The following is a 20,831-nucleotide window of genomic DNA, read 5'->3' as shown; positions in this document are numbered from 1 at the left end:
CCTCTACAAGGACTGCTATTCAGTGGAGTCTTAGCAATGGTCTATTGACCCACTAATGATCTCAGGATCATGAGCCAATACGGTAATCAGTCATTGGATCCAGCATACCTTCAGCTCGTCATTTTAACACCCATTATTTTAACCTATTTGTTGCATAATAAAGATTATATTTTAAATACTACACTTACCACCAGAGGGTGAGCTTGAGTGCTACACTTGGGTTACTTCTCTTCCATTATTACCTACATTATTACCCAAGAGCACCGCTCACAATAACTACCGTGGCAGTAGCAGGGGCTCTCTTATTGTACTCCTCAAATGTTTGAAAATATTTTTTTTGTATTTTACATTGCGATTACATTAAAATTAATATATATTTTTTTTATCACAGTTCATTGTAATAGGAAGTAACTATGATGTACTGTCCAGTCTCATTTTCTTACTCAATAATAACTAAAATGTTCTCCAAATCTAAAGTTATTATGTAGCTGTGATGAGCACAGTACTTACCGGACACATTTTGCTTTGTGTGGGTTTGAGTAATATCATCTTCACTATCATATCTTTCCCATCCGCTAGTGCCATGCCCTTTGTAATCAGAATCTTCTGCAGCTACTTCTGGGAGTACCGTTGAAGGGGTCTGAGTTGTCAAAAATATTTGAACTGCATAAAATTGAGGTAAAAACAGAATGGACATTCTTATGATTACATCAGAATTTTTGTTATTTTATTTTCTAATTTTTTAATTTCAAGCATCTCTTCCAATAATAATAATGTAATAAATAGTGCACATAACACATAAGTGGTACATATACAGTATATACTATACTTGTAATGTATATAGCTTTTATGTTTGTTGCTTACTTTGGTTTTTAAGAGTGTATTTGTAATTTATGATTCATGTTATGTATGGAGTTTTATGTTTGTAGAAATGTTTGCAATGCAAGTATTTACCATTACATATCTTTCCATCTCCTTCATAACCTTTTGGGCATGGACCACATATATATGAACCAAAACTATTAGTGCAAGACACACTGGAAAAACAAGGACTGGATGGACACTCATCCACATCTTCGTGGCACGTTATTCCTGGAAACAATCAGAAATTAATATCTTAGAGAAGAATAACATTGTTTTTGTGAAATATACACTGTGTTCCACATAGGTTTATTCCACACAATAAATATACACAAAGCAGTAAGATTTGATGCTACAAAGTTCTTTCCCCTTTAACATATATGTCAAGTTAGATGTCCGTATTAAGAGACGGTGGGTAATTTTGCTTTGATAATGATCCTCGTTACAATTGTTATAAAATAAATCTAAATTACAAACAAATAATAATCCAGAACATGTAATGATGAATATTACCTGATCCTTCTAAAATTATACCAGTTGAAAACATGACACCAATGTCATGTTTTGCAATTGGCTTTCACCTTTAAAATGACATGAATAAATAAACTTACAGTATATATTTTTGTATAGCTTCTAATTGTTAGATTTATTTCAGAGGGTGTCGAATAATTGCTCAATCATTTTTTTTTTAAATGGTATATCACACATCAATTTATTATGTTTCATTATGTACAGTATAACTGCTTACCTTTTAGACCAAGAATGCATTCACAATGGTAACCGTTTGTTTCATCCACACATTTACCAGATCCACATGGATTAGACTGGCATTCATCAATATTTACTTGACAATATTCACCCTCAAATCCATGCGAGCAAAGGCACAGATATTCCCCTCTTCCAGGCGGAAAGTTAATGTTTGCTACACATGATCCACCATTAAAGCAACCACAGGCTTTGACAGTAACCTACAAGCAATATATGAAGCAGGAAAATTAGATATAGCAATGATATATAAAAAATAAGATGCATTACATTAATTCAGACTGGAAACATGCAGTAAATCTAGTTAGGCCTACAATCAATACAATACATACTTTTATATATGTACGGTAACAGTAAAAAATATTAGCTGCTTTTTATTAAGTTGCTTTCACACTCCATATACAACTGTAAAATCCTTAGCATTTGAAACGTGCTATTTGATGCTTTCAATATTATGTGGTACCACTTGAATAAATACGTGCTGTATAGATTGCTTTGGAGTTATTGAATTTCTGAAATAAATCATCTTCTTTCTTGCCATTCATTTATTTAACAGATAATCAATAATCAAGTTAATATATACTGTATATAAATGCTGTCACATATAGATTTACAACAGAAAGAATATATAAATATATATATTTAACATTGTATTAGGGCAGTGGTTCTCAACTTTTTTTGAGCAGGGGTTCCCCTGAAGGGTTTTTAACATTTTGTGGCACCCCCTGCTTTTCAGACCTCACTCACTCCCCTCCTCGATTACACATAACACACACACACCCTCCTTTTCATATGCACACTCACCACACAATACTCAACTTTTTATCCCCCTTCTCAGACAGCAAACCTCTGTTTCTTAATCATAAACACCACATTCAACCCTTCTTCTTATTTACACAATACGCCTTCCCCCACCCCACAAAAATCACTAGCTTCCCCACACCAAGCCATTACCCCTCCCCCATCATACAAATCTATCACACTCTCCTCCTCACACAAAGCCTTCACGTCTCTCTTTTATCTCACCTTCCCACACACCTCAAAAATGTCAGCTGCTCAGTGGGTGCATCATGTGCTGTCTGGAGATGAAGAGGCTCCTCTTCCCTCTGTGCTGGGCTGAGAGATGAGAGGCAGATTGCAACCTCTACATCTCCAGGCAGCATGGGAGTTGACCACTGAACAGCCAGCTGAGTTTTTCCCATTAGGACACAACACCCTAGGCAGAGGGTCAAGGCACAGCAGGATTCCCTGGCACACTGGTTGAGAAACACTGTATTAGGGAAAAAGTTGTTCAATTCTGTGGCAAAACAAACTGCAACAGATTTGTCAAAAGAAAAAATTATACTTATTTAGCCAGGTCCTCCGGTACCACCCCTTCTTACCCTGGTGCTAGTGGGAGCTGTCGGGGTGGCCGCGGCACCGGGGACTCCCGGCGGTATTGGCTCAGGGCACCGTCATGTTATGCGCGATTCGCGCATGTGCAGTAGCGCGATAGTTGCGGCGGCCCCTACAGATAGAGTTGCGCATGCACAGTGATACAGGAGAGGTGGCCATTTTAGATAGGAGCATCCCCAGCGGTGGCCATTACCAGGGAACGCTCTGTGTGGGACTACAAGTCCCATGAGCCTCAGGGAGTTGGGATACCAGGTGATCACAGCAGCCAATGGGGTTGTCAGAACTCTCTGTTCTCTGATTCTGAAACATTCCGCGTGCTGGAGAAAACAGGCAGTTGGTGTCAGTTGGTGCTGGGAGGCAAGGGGAGAGGAGGTGCATAGTGCAGGGGGTCAGTGACCCACTGCATAGGCCAGAATATTCTCCAAGGCCCCAGCGCAGGCCCTGAGTCGTCACCAGCTTGTGGTATTGCAGGGAACAGCCCTAGATAGGGACTTTACCATGTACTGATAGTAGCAGTCAGGGACACAGCATCTTCCTGAGCTACAAGGTGATCTGTAGTTTGGGATCAGACTGCATTGCGGCGTCAAGCCTCGTGAGAGACCTCCCTGACAGTGAGGAACTACTCGTGAGAGACGACGCTGGATCTGCGGATCCTTTTTGAAGTATCAGCGACCGGGTGCTGGAGCGCCCGGCAGGTATTATTATAAAATGCACCAACACCGGTACCTACAGGCGCTGATCCCGCCTTGGGGGGTGGGTTTCTTGGGGACACTAAAGGTTAAGTGACCAAGGGACTGGTCCAGTACATTGGACACGGTGTGGGGTGCACACGGTGGTGGGGAAGGGACACTTGCACAGTGGGTGCACTCTGAACTACTGGTATACAGCTATATCATTCTTATATGTGTATATGTCATTCAAGCTTATAACTGCCATATAAGTGTGTATGTTCGCTAATGTTATTTCATGCATATGTGTTATTAGGCCCAACGTATATATATATATATATAGTAAACTGCTACATATACTTGTGGTTTGTTATTATTGTTCTTGTCCAGGGGAATCTCACATCTAGGGGATCCTGGGCAAGTGGAGGCGCTCCCAGTTAGCGGAGGCTCAGATCTCGGTGAACCAGCAGGTATATACAGTATCAGTAGCCTGTCTAGTCAACAGGAAAGAGGGTTACACTTAATTGGAAGAGAGATTACCCAGACCTCCCAGACTGGAATCTGGTTTTGCAGTCTTACAATAGACAAAACAAAAGCAACACCGGCAGTACATCTGCATGAAAAGCAATTTGAGATCCTTAACAGAGATTATGTTAGCCCCGCAAAACCAAAAATATTTAGACCAGATATACCAACTAATTGTCCTAAATATAAATGTGCTGCTGCTAACTTCATGCCGTACATTATATGTGGGAATATGGTATGTAAGATATTTCTCGACTAAAAACCACGCAACTCTTGGGAAATCTGTTAAATCGGAAACTACAGTAATTACAGATTATAAACATCTTCTGTTTTGTTTCATGACTCCCTGGTTTACACCATCAAATCCAGATCAAGCCTTGATAGATCTGACCCTCCAATCGGCAAAAAAGTGTATTATGGATTGTTGGATTAGGCATAGCTCTCCTTCCATTTCCCAACTGATAGCTCAAACAAATAGGTCAATAGCTATGTTCAGATGGGAGGTTTACTATGAAAATGTCCCTAATTGTCTAGAACTCATTCACAAATGTATTGAATTTACTGTCAACAGGGGACAGGGAGGACTCTGTGATGAAAATGCTTAAATCAAATTAATTCTAAACTAATTTAGACTAATAATTGTAATATTTGCATTTCATAAAGCTTTAATCTATTCCACTAATGCATTAATGGGCTAATTAAGTTTAATCTTATATCCATACGTGTAAGTATAGATAGGTATATTATATTTGTCTTGTTTAGTCAAACAAATGTTCTGTCTTGTGTATCGGGTTTCTCCTTTTGATACATACTGTATGATTCAGATTTTTGCCCCAGAATTACAAAATGTTTGCCTTCATACATATAACCACATTGCTATCTGTGCAGAACAAACTGTCAATGTGGTAAAATACTGCTTTTAACAACAAAATCCTTTATTATTTTGGGTGATTAAGGTCCATCGTGTGGTGCTTCTTCATTGGTTCTCCATAAAAAGTCAAGACCTAGATTAAGAGCCATAAATACTAAGCAGTGCTACTCCATGAGGTCCCTTCCAACGCTAGAAGACATCTTAACGCCTACTGAAGTGAATGGGCCAGTGGCTCAGTGAGTAAAGACACTGACTGTAAATAACGGGACTGGATCAGGGACCCTGGTGTCAGCTCCTTGTGACCTTGTGTCACTTCATCTCCCTGTTCCCCAGGCACCAAAAACATAGGTAAGCTGGTCTGGGCAGAGACTGTGTCTGTAACAGTCGTATGTGCTGCGTACTGTGCTGCCATTGTGAAGCATGTTGAGTCCCATTTGGAGAAAAGCACTAAATGAAGGTTATTATTATTAATGTGTCTTAAAGAAAAGCACCTGTTAGTATAAATTGTATTTCATGCCTTTACTTTCCCTCTACTGGTAATGTAGATTTAAGACTGGTCTGGTCAAATAAGTGAACACGGGCACTGTTATCTTTGCTGCCTTACGAAGTCGAGGAAATGTCACAAGAACCAGCACAGATAGGTGTTTGCTCTTTCCTTTCACTGATCACTTGCATTGCTTTTGAAGTGACATTGCAGCAATCTAAATAAAAAAGGAGGACTTCCACTTTCGGCCAAGAAACTGCAGTTGGTGTGTCCTCATGTCAAAATGTCTGACACTCAGTGGCCACAGACATTTTGACACTGAGAGGGTTAATGAATCAGCATAACGGTTATTCATAAATGTAACTGTATGAGCTTTGGAATCACAATTCTCTTCTTTAAATAATATTTACGAGGTTAAAAAATCTTAAGTACAACTACAGATATGTAGAATACACAAGTTGTTTCTTTAAAAAGGTATTATAAGCAGCAATGAGTCCAGTTCCCTCTATCTCAGTTTCATGGTGGATGGAGAAACCCCAACTTGTTTGTGCCACTGTGCCAATATTTTAAACAAGCAGTTAGATGTTAAGAGCCATAAGTAATATTCTTATAGTTTTTTATTTGAAAATTTATATTTTTAAAGCATCACAATAATGCTTGTAAAACGGGAATTTACTTTAAAAATCTTTTTCCTGTACATTTATTTATATTTTTTTCCACGTGCTCTGAGTTTTTAGTAAGCTACATCGATTGCCATCTAAATACATCATAACTATGATGAACTTGTACAACTGAAGAAGAAAATATAGCTACAGTAGATATGAAACTTTGAATTAACAGGTATCATACCTCCACTGTTATCTTTGTTGTGGCATTGCAGTCATCGGTTACAGATAATGAAAATCTCTGTGTACTTTGTGACATAGCTTTCCATATAAGGAGTCCTCCAGGTGATAAACTGGCACCGTCAGGAGCAGAGTCTAATGTGAAAAGAATGGCAGAGCCTTCTGGGTCTGAGCCCATAAACTGATACACAAAGTTCTCACTGTGAAATGTCTGTAGTCTGTCAGGTAAAGAATGAACCACAGGAGGCTGATTATCTGAAACGAGATATTTTCTTGTGTTATCAGTGTTTGCACTAATTGGATATAAAAGCAAAGTAAGTAGCTTATGTACATACAGTACAATAGCTAATGAAGACAAACAGAACTTTTGCGCGAATGCAAAACTGACATGTTTTGAACATTTATACATTTTGATAAAGCTGTGAAAATTGCAAATGCCTTATTACATTTGCACAAACATTCACAAAATGAACTGGAACAACCATGAACCTTTGTGCTGACTGTATTTCTCATGCTCTTCACGTCTCAGTGTTTCTCAAATCTCTCCTCACAGACAACTGGCTACACCGGGTTTTAGGAATAACCTATGCACTTGCTCCTAGGTGAATGCATATAATTAGAATGTTGACTGCTTGCCTCAGAAACCCGGTCTGACTTTGGGTCTTAATAGGAGGTTTGAGAACCACACTGCTCTAGTCATATAAGATAATATTATGGATCACTGTATTACAGTATTTGTCTGATAGAGTGAAAATATTGTGTTCATATCAAAAACATGTAAATTGCAACTTAACATTATGATTCCCAATCATTCAGGACAATTGTGAGCATGGTTTAATCCTTAGAAAACATAAAAACACAGTGGAGGTTTTAAAATGTGGTACACTGTTATCCACTTGTATAATGTTAGGAATTAGCAGCTTTTCCCAGGATATTACAAAAATTGTTATGCTTGGCTAGTACCGCAGTTTGTAATTTATTGCACAAAACAACTGGAGTGCCGATCACATTTGATTTATATTCCTCTAGATACTATGGAAGGCTGTGCACCCGTGGCAGCTTACAGTAATCAAATCGTGAGTGTATATTATATATCATAGGGTAGTCATTTGTAAAAATAAATAAATTTAAAAAAAATTAAGACCAGGGGTTTTCAAATGTTTTTTAATCACAGCTCACATTACTTTTAATAAAAGCAAATTTTCGCTCATACGGTATTATTCACTGAATAACAAAGAAAAGAAATAGTGTCATTTTACCTGCCATCTATTCCGTCAGTTACAAGAAGTGGCATAGGAGGTGGCACTGTTACTTTAATACTTTAATACTTAAAAAGTGCAATAATGGTATACAGTATATGCTTAAATGTATAAATGTGTTACATATCAATAGTTATATAGTTACTTAGTAGGTTATGTTAAAAAAAAGACATACGTCGATTCAGTTCAACCTACTGGGTAGTTAACGGAAATACTCATACTCTTTTTTATTTATATTAATCCCGATGAAGGCTAACAAAAAAAACACAGTAAATAGCCAATTGTGTCACATATGAGGAATAAATAAATTCCATCTTGCCTCCAGTAATGGCAGTCAGATTTTTCCCTTGATTAACACCCTTCTTATATTTAACTTATTTTGTATATCCCTCCATCCGGAGCAAAGACGTCAGTTCAGGACTCTCCTGCTTTGTGATTGCTGGAAGTTCGAGTGCAGCCGCAAACACCAGGGGGCCTATGCAGAGAGCAGCGCTATTTCGAAATTCGCCATTTTTTGGAGAAAATCGCGCAGAAAACAGCAGAAAATGGCGAGTTCCGAAAAACGCGCCAATTTTTCTTTTCTATTTGTAAAACTCGCCTCGCGGCTGGCGAGAACCTCAATCTCGCCAGTTTTAAAAATATCCTAATGCAGAGAGCCGCGAACGGCATCTAGCGGCTGTTCGCGCCAATAAAATGGCGCGATTGTCTCCTTTTTGCCTCGCCAGAAAAAATTGGCAAGAAGCTGCCGCTCGCGGCCATTGCAATGGGAAAAAAAAGGCGCGAATTTGTTTTTACACGTTTCTGAAGCGCGCATCTCGCCAATTTAAACTCGCCACACGCATCCATGTTAAACATAGCAGAATTCGCACTTTTCTGCATATGGAGAATAAAACTCTCCAAAAAAGCTACTTTTTACTAAATTCGCCATTTTTTAAATTTGCTGCTCTCTGCATAGGCCCCTAGGTATCCTGTCCGGATTGACGGAGAGAGGTTGGAACGGCAGCACCGACAACAGCAAGGCCTAATTACAGTGGCAGTAACCGTATGCAGACGGAGGATGGCTGTGAGATTTGGACATCGGTCTGGTGCATGGGCTGGTCCCATAAACTGCTTTTATTTCACTGACAAAGTGTGAGTTGGCAATCGTCTGTTCATGGCAAATTAAAACCTTTATATCTGATTTTACACAACGATCAGGCGCTTTTTCTTTTCTTTTTTCTAATATATATATATATATATATATATACATATATATATATATATATATATATATATATACATACATACATACATACATACATACATATATATATATATATATATATATATATATATATATATATATATATATATATATACACTTTTTTTTCTGTAAACCAGACAAATATTAAGGAAATAATGTTAAATAAACTAATTGTCAGTTACAGCAAAAACTTACTTACTAAAACAAATACAATGTAAATACAGAAAAGCAGAACTTACTTTCAGTGACAGACCAAGTTAACTTTGAGAAGTTTGGTTTGCAGAGCAAGCAAGGGCTGGTAGGATTGGGATCCCCTTCACCATAGCAGAGTCCATCTATGTTACAAGTTTTCTTCTATGAAACAAAGACAAAAAAGTAGGTAATAAATCAAGTTTGAGAAATAGATGTTTTGGCTTACATTTGCACTAAATTGTCATTTTAGACATGGGTCTCTTAGTGTCAATAAATCAAAGTATATTACTATAATTTTGCTCCTGTTTGGGAATTGCTTGTAGAAAGAGTTAGTGGTGTTTTTTAACCTTTTGCTTTTCTTACGACTTTTCCTGACCTTTACAATGGATATATCACACAGAGGCCATTATGGCGTTCCAGAAATATTTTCTGCTTGTTCTTTTGGGAGAGATCATTTTCACTGCTCCATCAGAGTTATGAACCCAATAAAAACTTTAGTAGAAGGTGACCCACTGTTTTTCACTGGGGAAATCTTCAATACGTCACAGACCTGACCGGATCCAAAGCTGGGTTCATGCTGTCCTGCACATAATGGATATCTCTCACTATGTAGCAGGGGAATTCATGGATAAGTAACTAACTTAAACAAATGAAATTATTTAAAATTATGTAAATCTTTATTTGTATAGTGCCATCCCTGTACATAGCGCTTAAGGCCCGTTCTATAGTGCTGGGCATGCGCTACGCCATGCGAGCGCGCACGGAATTTTAGTTGGCTGATGTTAGTCAGCATTTCTATAATGGCGCCGCGTGCGCGCACGGCAAGGAGAGTAGAACCAGCCGACAGGGGGAAAGAAGAAAAAAAGAAAGAAATCGCGCCGCTACCACCGCTGAAAATGTAAGGATATGAGTGTATATGAGTGTATATGTGTGTGTATGTATTTATGTATGTATGTAAAAATTATTTCAGGTTTTATTTATTTATTTTAAAACACACACACACATACACACACACATATATATATACACATATATACACATACACACACATGCACACACACAGTCGCGCACAGTATATACACAAAACGTGTGCGGCACGTGCGCGCGCGCATGGCCGCACACAGTATATAACAGCCCTAATAAATGCAACAAAATAATGAGACATAATGGGAAAAAGCGCTTCCAAACATAAATATAACATTAGGAAAAGGAGTTGCTGCCCCTCCCTACATAACCCTAACAATCAAAATGATGTGTAGGGAGACCCTACAGAGACAGTAAGAAGGTATTATCATGTATGCAAGGAATAAGTATTTTGGAGCTACTGACATGCTTTGGCCTTGAAGGTAGAGAGAGAAAGTGCTTAAAGGATATTGAGAAGTGCATTCTAGAGGTCTCGGACAACAAGTGAGAAAAGCTTTAGGTGGGAGATTGGTTTAGATGTAATAGGGGTAGACAGAACACATTGTTGAGGGGAAGGCAAGACGCAAGCAGGGATAGAGTGAAAAATCATGGCTGAGATACTGTATAAGGAGGGACAGAAGAGTGTGAGAGTGAGAGTGTGAAAGTGTGAGAGTGTGATAGTGTGAGAGTGTGAGAGTGTGAGAGTGTGAGAGTGTGAGAGTGTGAGAGTGTGAGAGAGAGAGAGAGAGAGAGAGAGAGAGAGAGAGAGTGCTGAAAATAATAGGAAGCCAGGAGAGAGATTCTAGCAGGATAGAAGTGGAGACAGATTTGGGAGTGTGTGAAGTGATCATAGCAGCAGCGTACAGCATAGATTGTAGGTGAGATAACAAGCCAGACAGTAGAAGTTTAGAATAGGAGAGAGAAAATAAGGGCATGCACATGAGTTTTAGCAGTTCAGTGACAGAGCAAAGACGGTATCTTTAAAAAGATAAATATTACTGTTTATTTAGCATTTTCAAGAAACTTTGACAACAAAACCAACATATTATATCATGTTTTACAGAACAAAGAATAAGGGTTACATAATATTGGGGAAACATGGAGAGTTATCTTATAGACTAAAAACTGACGGATGAATGTGAGAGTAGAATATCAGAGAAGAATCAGATGTGACATCTAGGCAGCGGGCTTCTGATACTGTGTGTAAGATATCGCTATTGAAAGTTATTGGGGAAGTGGCAATAGGGCAAGGCTTGGGAGGAAGTATGAGCAGCACCGTCTTTGACATTCTTAGTTGAAGGTCATCCATGATGAAATTGCTAAGAGAGTTTTCTGGACAGCTGGTGTAAGGTCTGGGATTGAAAAGTAAATTTGAGTGACGACAGCATGGATGTGATATTTGAAGCCAACAATTGTGATAAGGTCACCTAGAGAGCGTGTATAGAGAAAAGAGGTCCGAAGACAGACCCCAGGGTACACCCACAGAGAGATCAACAAAGGAAGAGTTGGCAAGAGATACTGTATGTACTATGGGAGAGGTACCGTAAGAGGAAATCCTGGATAGAGTTTTATCATGGAGAATATGAAGGAGAAAAGGGTAGTCTACAGTATCATAATCCACAGATAAATCATGCAATATAAGCGGAGTTATTTCATTTGAAAGGAAGATTAAGTGATCTCCCTCATTTTCTCCAATGCTAGAAGCATGCCAGGAGTACATGCCTGACTGCTTTCATGGACCAGGACTAGAGTTTCCACTCATGCTGGTGGCCTTGCAAGCCCCTCCCCCCTCTTTCTAATACACTCCCCACTTACACAACTCCTCGCTCTCTCACCCCTTCTATTTATATCCCCTTCTCACAAATACCCTTGCATCCTCTCCCTCCCCCCATGTATTTCCCCTGTCTCTCACTCTTACACTGCCACCTCTCCTTCTCCCTCACAACACTTCCCCCACCTCCCTCTCTCTCTTACACTCTACCTCTCCCCCTCCCTCTCTTATATCCCTCCCTCTCTTAAACCCCCAACTCTCCCCCGCCCTCTCTCACACCCCACCTCTCCCTCTCCTACACCCCCACCTCTCCCCCTTTCTCCATGTATTCCTCCCTGGTAAAACATTTTATAAATAAAAATATATAAATGGGTGTAACATAATAGGAAAAATGATATATAGAAAATACAAATATGAACTTCATATCTATTATATATTGACTGGCAGGGGAATACAGTATATTTTTGTTTCACAATAAGTGAATACAGTGGGAAATTATCAATAGTACCAATAGTAAGATAATATTGATACACAGATTGTGTTTAATGGGAGAATAATAAGATCTAATGCAGGTGGTCTTGCTTGAACCCTGTTAGCTGGATCAGGTAGATGAAATCTTACAACTGGATAGGAGAAAACAAATAAATAAATAAATAAATAAATATATAATATATATATATATACTGTATAAAGATAAAGTAAAGATAGAGATATATGTTCACATGGTGATACCAAATTATAGATTATAAAATACACTCAATTATGTTAACTCCCTTTTTTAGTCCATATAAAAGGTGAGTAGATGAAACCCTCATTAAGTCCTGTGGGGTAGATGGTTTTCTGTCTCTTTGTTTTGCCTACATATTTTTTGTTGCACTCGCATACTGCCATATAAATGATGTCTGGAGTGGCAGTTGATATAATCTCTAATAGTTTATTGTCTGCTGTTGTCTCAGTTCTTGAATGACTTTGCAAGAGATACAAAGGGACTTTACAGCCATGGCGTCTAAATGTGCCTGTGTTTTTGCTTTTGGAGAAACAGTTCTTTTGGGTGCCAGCAAATTACTGTACACTAGCATGACTCATATTATTTGATCTTCTGATAATTAAGGTAGGGGTGGGCTTAAGCACTTGTTATAAATCCTCATCCCCCAAAAAAGTGCCATAAATCAAATCTAAAAAATAAAATTAGCTATATATATATATATATATATATATATATATATATATATATATATATATATATATATATATATATATATATATATATATATATATATATATATATATATATATATATATATATAATCAGTAGCTTACACAGGTTTGCACAGACCTTAAATCTATATGTACCGTATCTCCTTCTGTCTAATATACATTAGAATGAAAGATTCACTATTCTGTACCTGATTTTTACATTATCTTTTAGCAAACAGCAGGTGGAGCCAAACTACACTAGTCTACATTAACTTCAAGTCTCGGAAATTACTATTCATGAACATGAATATTAAAGACACAAATAAACACGCGAAACAGGCAAACTTGCTATACACGTTTCTTACATTTTTCTATATGATAAATGACAGCATAGTTAATGATTGACACATTTTATGGTGCTAAAAATTGCAGTATTAACATATACACATCTAACATGGAAAATGTGTTGCTATGCATAACATACTGTATTTAATAGTACCTCCCAGGATTATCAATGCTGCATTAAGTTATATGGAATACATTTTTTTTTATCTTAAAGGAAATAAAACACATATTTTACTTCAACAATTATATACACAACCTACCTTTAATGTACAAAGCCCATCCGACAGTGGATCACAGGTTTGGCATGCTCCATCATATAATGTCATTGTTTTAAAGTTGCTAAAGACATTATCATTGTTTGTCACCTGTGGGTAAATATGTATGAAATTAAAATGGTAAGTTAATAATGCATAACATAAGAAAACTATTTTGGATGTGTTCTGTGAAAGCTATAAATGAATACGGCAAAACATAAAAAAAAAACTATTTGATGTGTTGTGTAAACAATATAATTTAATAATGCATAGCATAAGAAAACAATTTTGGATGTACAGTATTGTTTAAAGAGAAAAACTCACATATCCACTTCAATTTATCATGCTCAGTTACTAACAGGTGGACTGCACAGTCCTCTTACAGTCTATATATTTAGGGTTCTCTCTGTCAGGCTCTTATTCAATATGATAAAGCTGCTTCTTTGTACTGGAGAAAATTGTAGTCTTATGCATTTACAGTGAATGAAGCAGTACTAGGAAATATCTTCATAGCCTATAAAATAAGGGGTTTAGGCCTTATTTGTGGTCTCCCCGTTCCTTCTCTGAGACACTTCTCACATAAGATGTAATTTACCTAAATGTAGTCTAGTCCTCATCCAGAACATGGAAATGAGCGAGTCTTAATCGCGTACTCCTTTCCCATCATTTCTACCTTTCACCTTGTTAAGTAGTGATAGCATACAATTATTCATGTGAAATTGTTTACTGGTTACCTTAATTTGCCACTTTGCAATTGGTTTGTCATCCACTTGATCAATGCCATAAGGCTGGTGGCCATCTATAGGGACCTGACAATCAATAGCCCTGGTGTTCCTGAAGGCAGCATCCATCCGCATTGGGTCACCAAGGATCCATTTACCACCACTATACTGGGAGCATAGGAGAAAGCACATATACAGTATTGCATAACTGCTCAGTTGTAAAGTAAACATATGACACAACTTTAAAATGGTGCAAGAAAAGGCTGCAACTCTTAAAAATAAAGGTTTACTTCATTTTATTATTTAATTCAGCATACATTTGAGACCACCCGCATAAAGGTCACGACTACACCCTTAAAACAGAAAACCCCTAGAACATTTTGTAATGAGGGTCTTCTGGAGCATAAAATTCTTCAAAAGTTCAGGGGAGCGCCAGCATTCACGTCACCGTCATGAAAGAAAATAAGAGAAGCAGCATGGTGTAGTACAGTTTCAACCCGAATGGATACTATATAAGTGAAAGATAATCCACTCACACTTTCCTCCTTTTCATTAAGGCAGTACAGAGACACTCCTCTCTCTGAATGGAGCAATGGATCAGGAACTCTACACGTATAAACCCCTTTGTTAATCTTTTCTTTCCATCCGTGGTTGGTATACCCAGGAAATAATGAAAAATACTAATTGCGTAGTATATCTCAAATTGTATTACAATAACAATAAAAGCATATAGATGTGCACTCACATTCAGTACATATTGGCAGTTCGTGATACGAAATCCCGACTGTTGTTCAACCTATTCGCCGGTACACACACTGTAAGGCTCACTTCCGCGTCTCGGCTCACATCCACGTAACTCCCGGCTGAGTGAAGTTGATGGCGGAAAGGCTGTGTAGAAAGATCTCCGGCTGCCAGGACTCCGCATCACGAATGTGCAATGGATTGTTTCATTATTTCCTGGGTATACCAACCACGGATGGAAAGAAAAGATTAACAAAGGGGTTTATACATGTGGAGTTCCTGATCCATTGCTCCATTCAGAGAGAGGAGTGTCTCTGTACTGCCTTAATGAAAAGGAGGAAAGTGTGAGTGGAATATCTTTCACTTATATAGTATCCATTGGGGTTGAAATTGTACTACACCATGCTGTTTCTGTTATTTTCTTTGATGACGGTGACGTGAACGCTGGCGCTCCCCTGAACTTTTGAAGAATTTTGGGATCCAACAGACTAAGAGAACAGTCTTTGAAAAGGGTTTTAAGCAGCTTTTCCATTATCACTTCACACTGGGTGGTGGATTTAATTAATCACAATACATTCACTAATAGATCACAGTTCACAACAGTATATTTTTATGTCACTTTACTATATTATATATTTTACATTTATTATTATTATAGGACACTATTCACTTAAGTAGGCGCCTGTTACAATTAATTGTTTTGAAGACTATTCTGGAGCATGGCTGGTCATTTTCTCCAAAGCTTTCACCAACTGATTATGATGATATTTATCGTTAGTGACTATTACCACTATCAAAATTCCGTAGTGGAGGTTTTATTAGGAGCATGCATACATAAAAAATATTTATTCACCCACAAATGAAAGAAAACCACTTACCACCCATCTATCAATATAGCAGTATTACTTTTTGCAAACGTTCTCTTTCTACATGTGATATTTATGATGCACACGAATACTGTACTTTCATGAGTGTTGGGTGCATCACAAAATCAATCCTGCAGCTATAACAGCCATTATTGCAGCCACGAACGCAGGATAACAATCACTTATCTCTTCTCCCTTTCGAATATACAGATGTAGCAGATGTTATTGTTATGTTTATCATGCGATTTAGGGCAGCTCCGTTTAACCAAATGGAGCCGACAGCAACAGCATTGTGTGATTTTGCAAACAAATTGTGCAATGCTGCACATCTCTGCTTGGTAATGGCTGTCTACTGCATCTTTACATACAGTAGGGACAACTGGAGTTGCGCACTCTCATTCAGTAGGTATTGTTTTCTCCATATTTTGTATCTCATTCTGTTATACCTACAGAGTCTACACCTCCACCTCAGGCTTAGGTGGATTAGAAGTGAAAATGACTAATATGCAATTATCACCATGAAGATACATCATTGTCTAAAAAGTTAAGGATTATGATCAGACTGTCTCTTCCCCTTTCTTTGTTGCTAAAATATTACTTAAACTTTTCTTAGTGCTGACATGTTTCTTTAATGTAGTAAGTGTAAGGTACTGTAGTCACACACCTTACAACTCCAAACATTAATACATTTAGTTGGTACAAATGATTGTTTTTATATCCCTTCATAATTCAATTCAGTTTAGACGTTCACCCAGGACAACTCTTTGGTTACTGTTTTTGAAAGTTTACTTTAAACCAAGCATAACCATCCATTTCATATAATGACTGATAAATTATGACCGAGATTTCCTTATAAAATAAAAATGTCCAAAAGTTTCCTATGTATGTTATATGACACATTTCCCTGGAGTTATCAAAGTGTGTTCTGCTGTGTCGCTCCCAAATCGGCAATATCTGCCATTGACATTAATGGCAGATATTGCCGATTTGGGTATGATGCAGTGGATCGCGTTTTGATAACTCTGGGGCATTGTATGTTGCGGTCATTTAGTAGAACACAACATTTCCTATTAAATATTTCACAAATGAATCCGTACATTCAAGAATGCAATGGAAACTCTTAGAAGTACATACCTGCTGCATAGTAAATTCACATTTAAGGTGAGATGATTCCTTAAAACCGAGACCAAACACTCTCACAGATGTGCAATCATATTTCCGAACATCACAGAGTCCAGCATTTTCAAGCTCCAGTATCTCAGGCACCTGGTCTTTACAACGAGTTAATACATTAAAAAATAAGACTAAAGAAATAATTAATAATTTAAAAGAATAAAATAGAACTTAGATTTGTTTGATAACAGAGTATTAAAACATGTTACATTTTAATCTTAAGTATAAATGATGGTCTTGGTTTTCAATATTTGTTTTCCAGTACAGAATATTTTCAAGCTGAGCATGTTAATTGTCTGTTTACATCTGATCACTAGACTAGAGATGTGTGAATATCTCCAAATGTATTTTGTGAAGTGTTTTAGCAATTTCTCTTAAAGTTTGCATTTAGGTAATTTTTTCACGAATGGTCACATTGCTCACACGTGTTGCCAATTTCACCAGAATTTTGCTAAAACGGTTTTACATAGCCTTATGACCTGAATTTAGGGTCATGTGATCCGCATATTGACGTTTAATGCTTGCCAAAAAAATCTTGCAAAGCCTTCACATCTCTTCCGATCAGTAAACAATATCTACTGGTAACCACTTCTTTAATCAATAACAATTTTCAGTAAACATTTTGATATAAATAACTTCCTTAACTATAGTGAAATGTTTGTATTTAAAATGGCATGTTGCGCTCCCCACCAATTTATGTACTTACCAGCTGAAATGCTACAGTCATAGAAACTGAAACCCGGAAAGCAAGTGCACCCCCAATCCATACATTGCCCATTGCCACTACAGTGGTTAGGGCATTTTAAGGCTAAAACAATGTGGTCTAATGGGCTCCAGATGCCTTCTGTACGATAATGTCCAATTTCCAAAAGTTTTCTTTCACATTCATTCTCCAGTAAGGCTACACCAGCTTCGGCCCAGCTCAAGTCATCCTTTAACAATAAATCTATAATGCACATATCAAGTACATCCATTAAACGTTTTCCAAGAAGATTAATACACAACTTTCCTATGCTTGAGTTAGAAACTGACTGCTGGCAAATTTCTGACGCATACGAATGAGTCAGGCCTGATGGGGTAGGCCAAGAAGGCAGAAATTCCAGGTGTGTATCTGTGGAGTGGTCTTCTGGGAAAAAGTAGCTGAAACCTTCCAGGTCAGTTTGGCTAAGGCTTTGATATTGAAAAGTTGGAAGATATTCATAATAATTCTGGCGTTTGAATCTATTTTTTACATGTTGTCCTTTAGGGATTTGGCTATCGATTTTATGTATATTCCATCTGGTTTTCAAGTTTGAAGTTTGCTTCCAAGAGATGGAGTTTTCTTTTGATTCATACACTTGATCAGTAAGGTTAACTTCACTTGGATTCGCATGTAGCCCAAGGTCCGAGGAATATGTGTCAATCATCGGAGAACTATCTCTCATATCCGCAACTGAACGCTTCCTTAAATCCCTCACAATATCAAGGGAATTGATGTACTCAGTAGTAACGTCCAGTCCTGGTATCAGTGTAGATAAGTGAACATTACCATTGCCTTTGCAAACAGAGGCATAATTAATTTGAGAATTAGTGTTGAGAATATTAGGAGACTGATGCAACTCATCCTTGTCCACAGTGCAGCTGCAGTACTTCATGTTTTTGGAAAATGGTGGAGAAGATGGCATTTTATCAAAGAAACTTTCTCCAGCTGAAATTCTGTAGGGATACAACATAATAAATATGTTACATTTTCATTAAGAAACGGTCACTCCAAATGTTGCATGTAATTGAAATCATATTTCTGTAAATAACTTTATTAAAATTACAAATATTGTTGTATCACTCAAACTGCAATAAAATAGAAACATGTTTAAAAAATATATTAACTATTGCTGAAGTAAAAAAAAAACGTTAAAAATAATGTTAATAGAATGTTCCATGTTTTTTAATTATACGTAGAAAGATACGTGGATACAGCAAGATTTTGAAGACAAACCTTATTTTTTTAACATGTCAATGCCATTTCATGGTGTATGATGGAATTGATTATTTTAGGAGGCACATGATTCTGGAGATTATTACCTGCAAAAGCGCTGGTAAACTCAAATGATTTTGAATGGTAACTGAGCAAAGAAGCCATTTTGAGTAAGAAAAAAGTCTGACAATGAAAACATCACCCTTGCAAAATAACCCCTAGTTTTTAAAATTGGATGCTTGAAAGTGTCCTACTTTAATGATCAATCACAAAATGGGAGGGTTATACTGTGAAGGAGGAAAGGAGAGATAGAAAGAGAGGGGAGGTACCTGTGAAAACACCCGAGATACCTGGGAAATATGCTATTCATTTGAATATATTGACATATTTAAACCAGCATATTTTCCAGGTATCTCGGGCGTGTTCACAGTTCTTTCTCTGTGACAGGTATCTCTCTTTCTCTCCTCTCCAGTAATAAAAAAAACTATTTCAGTGGATGGGACTAACGGAAAGACTTCAAAAAATGTTGCGGTTTTGAAAGATAACGCAGTGAATTAAAAAACACTAACCCTATTCTAGTGAGCTCAGTTAAAGCCACTGGTGAAGCGTGAAAAAACGCAAACCGCGTATAGGGAACAAGGCTGTTTTAGTGTCCAAGGGCAGGGCGTGGTGATACAACCCGACAGGATACTGTGATTCTATCCTTGTTCACTGTGTATCAGTGGGAGTGCAGCTCTCTAGCCAAGTGGCAGCTCTCACGAGATTCACATGATCCGTGGTGCACCCTGGGACTTGTAGTTCGGCTGTTGAGGTGAGATCGGAGCACAGAGAGCGGACCTAGGAAGTGATCCGGGGGTCATGCAATTTCTACCAACAAGTGATACGGGGAAAAGATGTCAGCGATGCCCACAATGCAATTTTAACATGTAAGTTTTTGATGTACTACATTAAATGTGATAAAGGAATATTTATCTAATAGAGGCTTTTCTCTGCGCTCCTTTTTATTTGTATATTTGTCACTGATTTTGCAAATAATTACCTTAATAAATAACAGCCATTCCTGTTTTAGGAAACGTTATGTTATTTGCCCTGATTTGAAAGAGCCAAGTGAATCTAGGCCTTACTCCACCAGTGAACTCAATACATGACACAGTAAAATGTAAATGTTTGTTTTTAATGTATTAATATACACATTCTACCGTTACTAAACTTTGAAAAAGTGTGTGTGAAAAAGCGTGTGTGATATGGAACAGAAGGCATGGTGCAGTGTTTTGTTTTTTAAAAGAATTATCCACAAAGTTCTACCAAATTTGCTAACCAATTGCTATTAAATTTGTCAAAAACACAACTAAAATTGTTCAGCCTAATCATATATGTCAATATGAAAATAGCTACAGGCCAAGAAACAGTACAGAAATTGATTTATTGATTTATTTTTGAACATATATTCCCTCAACCCTTTTTTTGGAACTCCTTATTGTTGTTTGCACTTGAGCAGTGCTGTGTGTGTGTGTGTTTTTGTCTTTATCTGGAAATAGGTGTCAAGAATTACACATGTAGACATAATAAAGAAGAAAAGTGTTTAATAAACAGAAAAAAAGGTCCCCAGATTTGATCATTCAACTGTCTATAATTTATTGTGGCAATATCATGTTATTTTTCAAGATTCTATGAAGTAAAACTAGAATAAGCATACTGTACATGTATGTGAACAATCAGGACAAATGATGGACACAAGATGAGATAGAAATGATATATTGGTGAATTTGTAAAATGTATTTGCATATTTGACTCATT

At 37.4% G+C, this 20,831-nt stretch overlaps 1 protein-coding gene and 1 long non-coding RNA gene across 3 annotated transcripts in view; one reads left to right on the top strand and one right to left on the bottom strand.

Annotated features, from left to right (window-relative positions):
- Nucleotides 1-20,831, bottom strand: part of VWDE (von Willebrand factor D and EGF domains) — a 132,090-nt gene that overhangs the window by 62,446 nt on the left and 48,813 nt on the right. The window contains exons 12-20 of the mRNA XM_075587233.1: nucleotides 17,787-18,775; nucleotides 17,042-17,178; nucleotides 14,313-14,468; nucleotides 13,585-13,689; nucleotides 9,156-9,270; nucleotides 6,419-6,669; nucleotides 1,610-1,829; nucleotides 955-1,092; nucleotides 511-663 (exon numbers count right to left, since the gene is read on the bottom strand). Coding sequence (XP_075443348.1) covers nucleotides 511-663; nucleotides 955-1,092; nucleotides 1,610-1,829; nucleotides 6,419-6,669; nucleotides 9,156-9,270; nucleotides 13,585-13,689; nucleotides 14,313-14,468; nucleotides 17,042-17,178; nucleotides 17,787-18,775 — 2,264 coding nt within the window. The remainder of the gene's footprint in view (nucleotides 1-510; nucleotides 664-954; nucleotides 1,093-1,609; nucleotides 1,830-6,418; nucleotides 6,670-9,155; nucleotides 9,271-13,584; nucleotides 13,690-14,312; nucleotides 14,469-17,041; nucleotides 17,179-17,786; nucleotides 18,776-20,831) is intronic.
- Nucleotides 3,376-18,937, top strand: LOC142487625 (uncharacterized). 2 transcript variants are annotated; one of them, XR_012799267.1, is made up of 4 exons: nucleotides 3,376-3,716; nucleotides 5,171-5,433; nucleotides 18,105-18,234; nucleotides 18,327-18,937. It is a non-coding gene; the product is annotated as an uncharacterized LOC142487625 (long non-coding RNA). The 2 variants fall into 2 exon arrangements; XR_012799266.1 differs by lacking the exons at nucleotides 18,105-18,234; nucleotides 18,327-18,937 and adding exons at nucleotides 9,200-9,291; nucleotides 9,798-9,918.

This window comes from Ascaphus truei, chromosome 2 (assembly GCF_040206685.1).
Source record: "Ascaphus truei isolate aAscTru1 chromosome 2, aAscTru1.hap1, whole genome shotgun sequence".
NCBI classification, from domain to species: Eukaryota; Metazoa; Chordata; class Amphibia; order Anura; family Ascaphidae; genus Ascaphus; species Ascaphus truei.
This window is presented reverse-complemented; position numbering and strand designations above follow the sequence as displayed.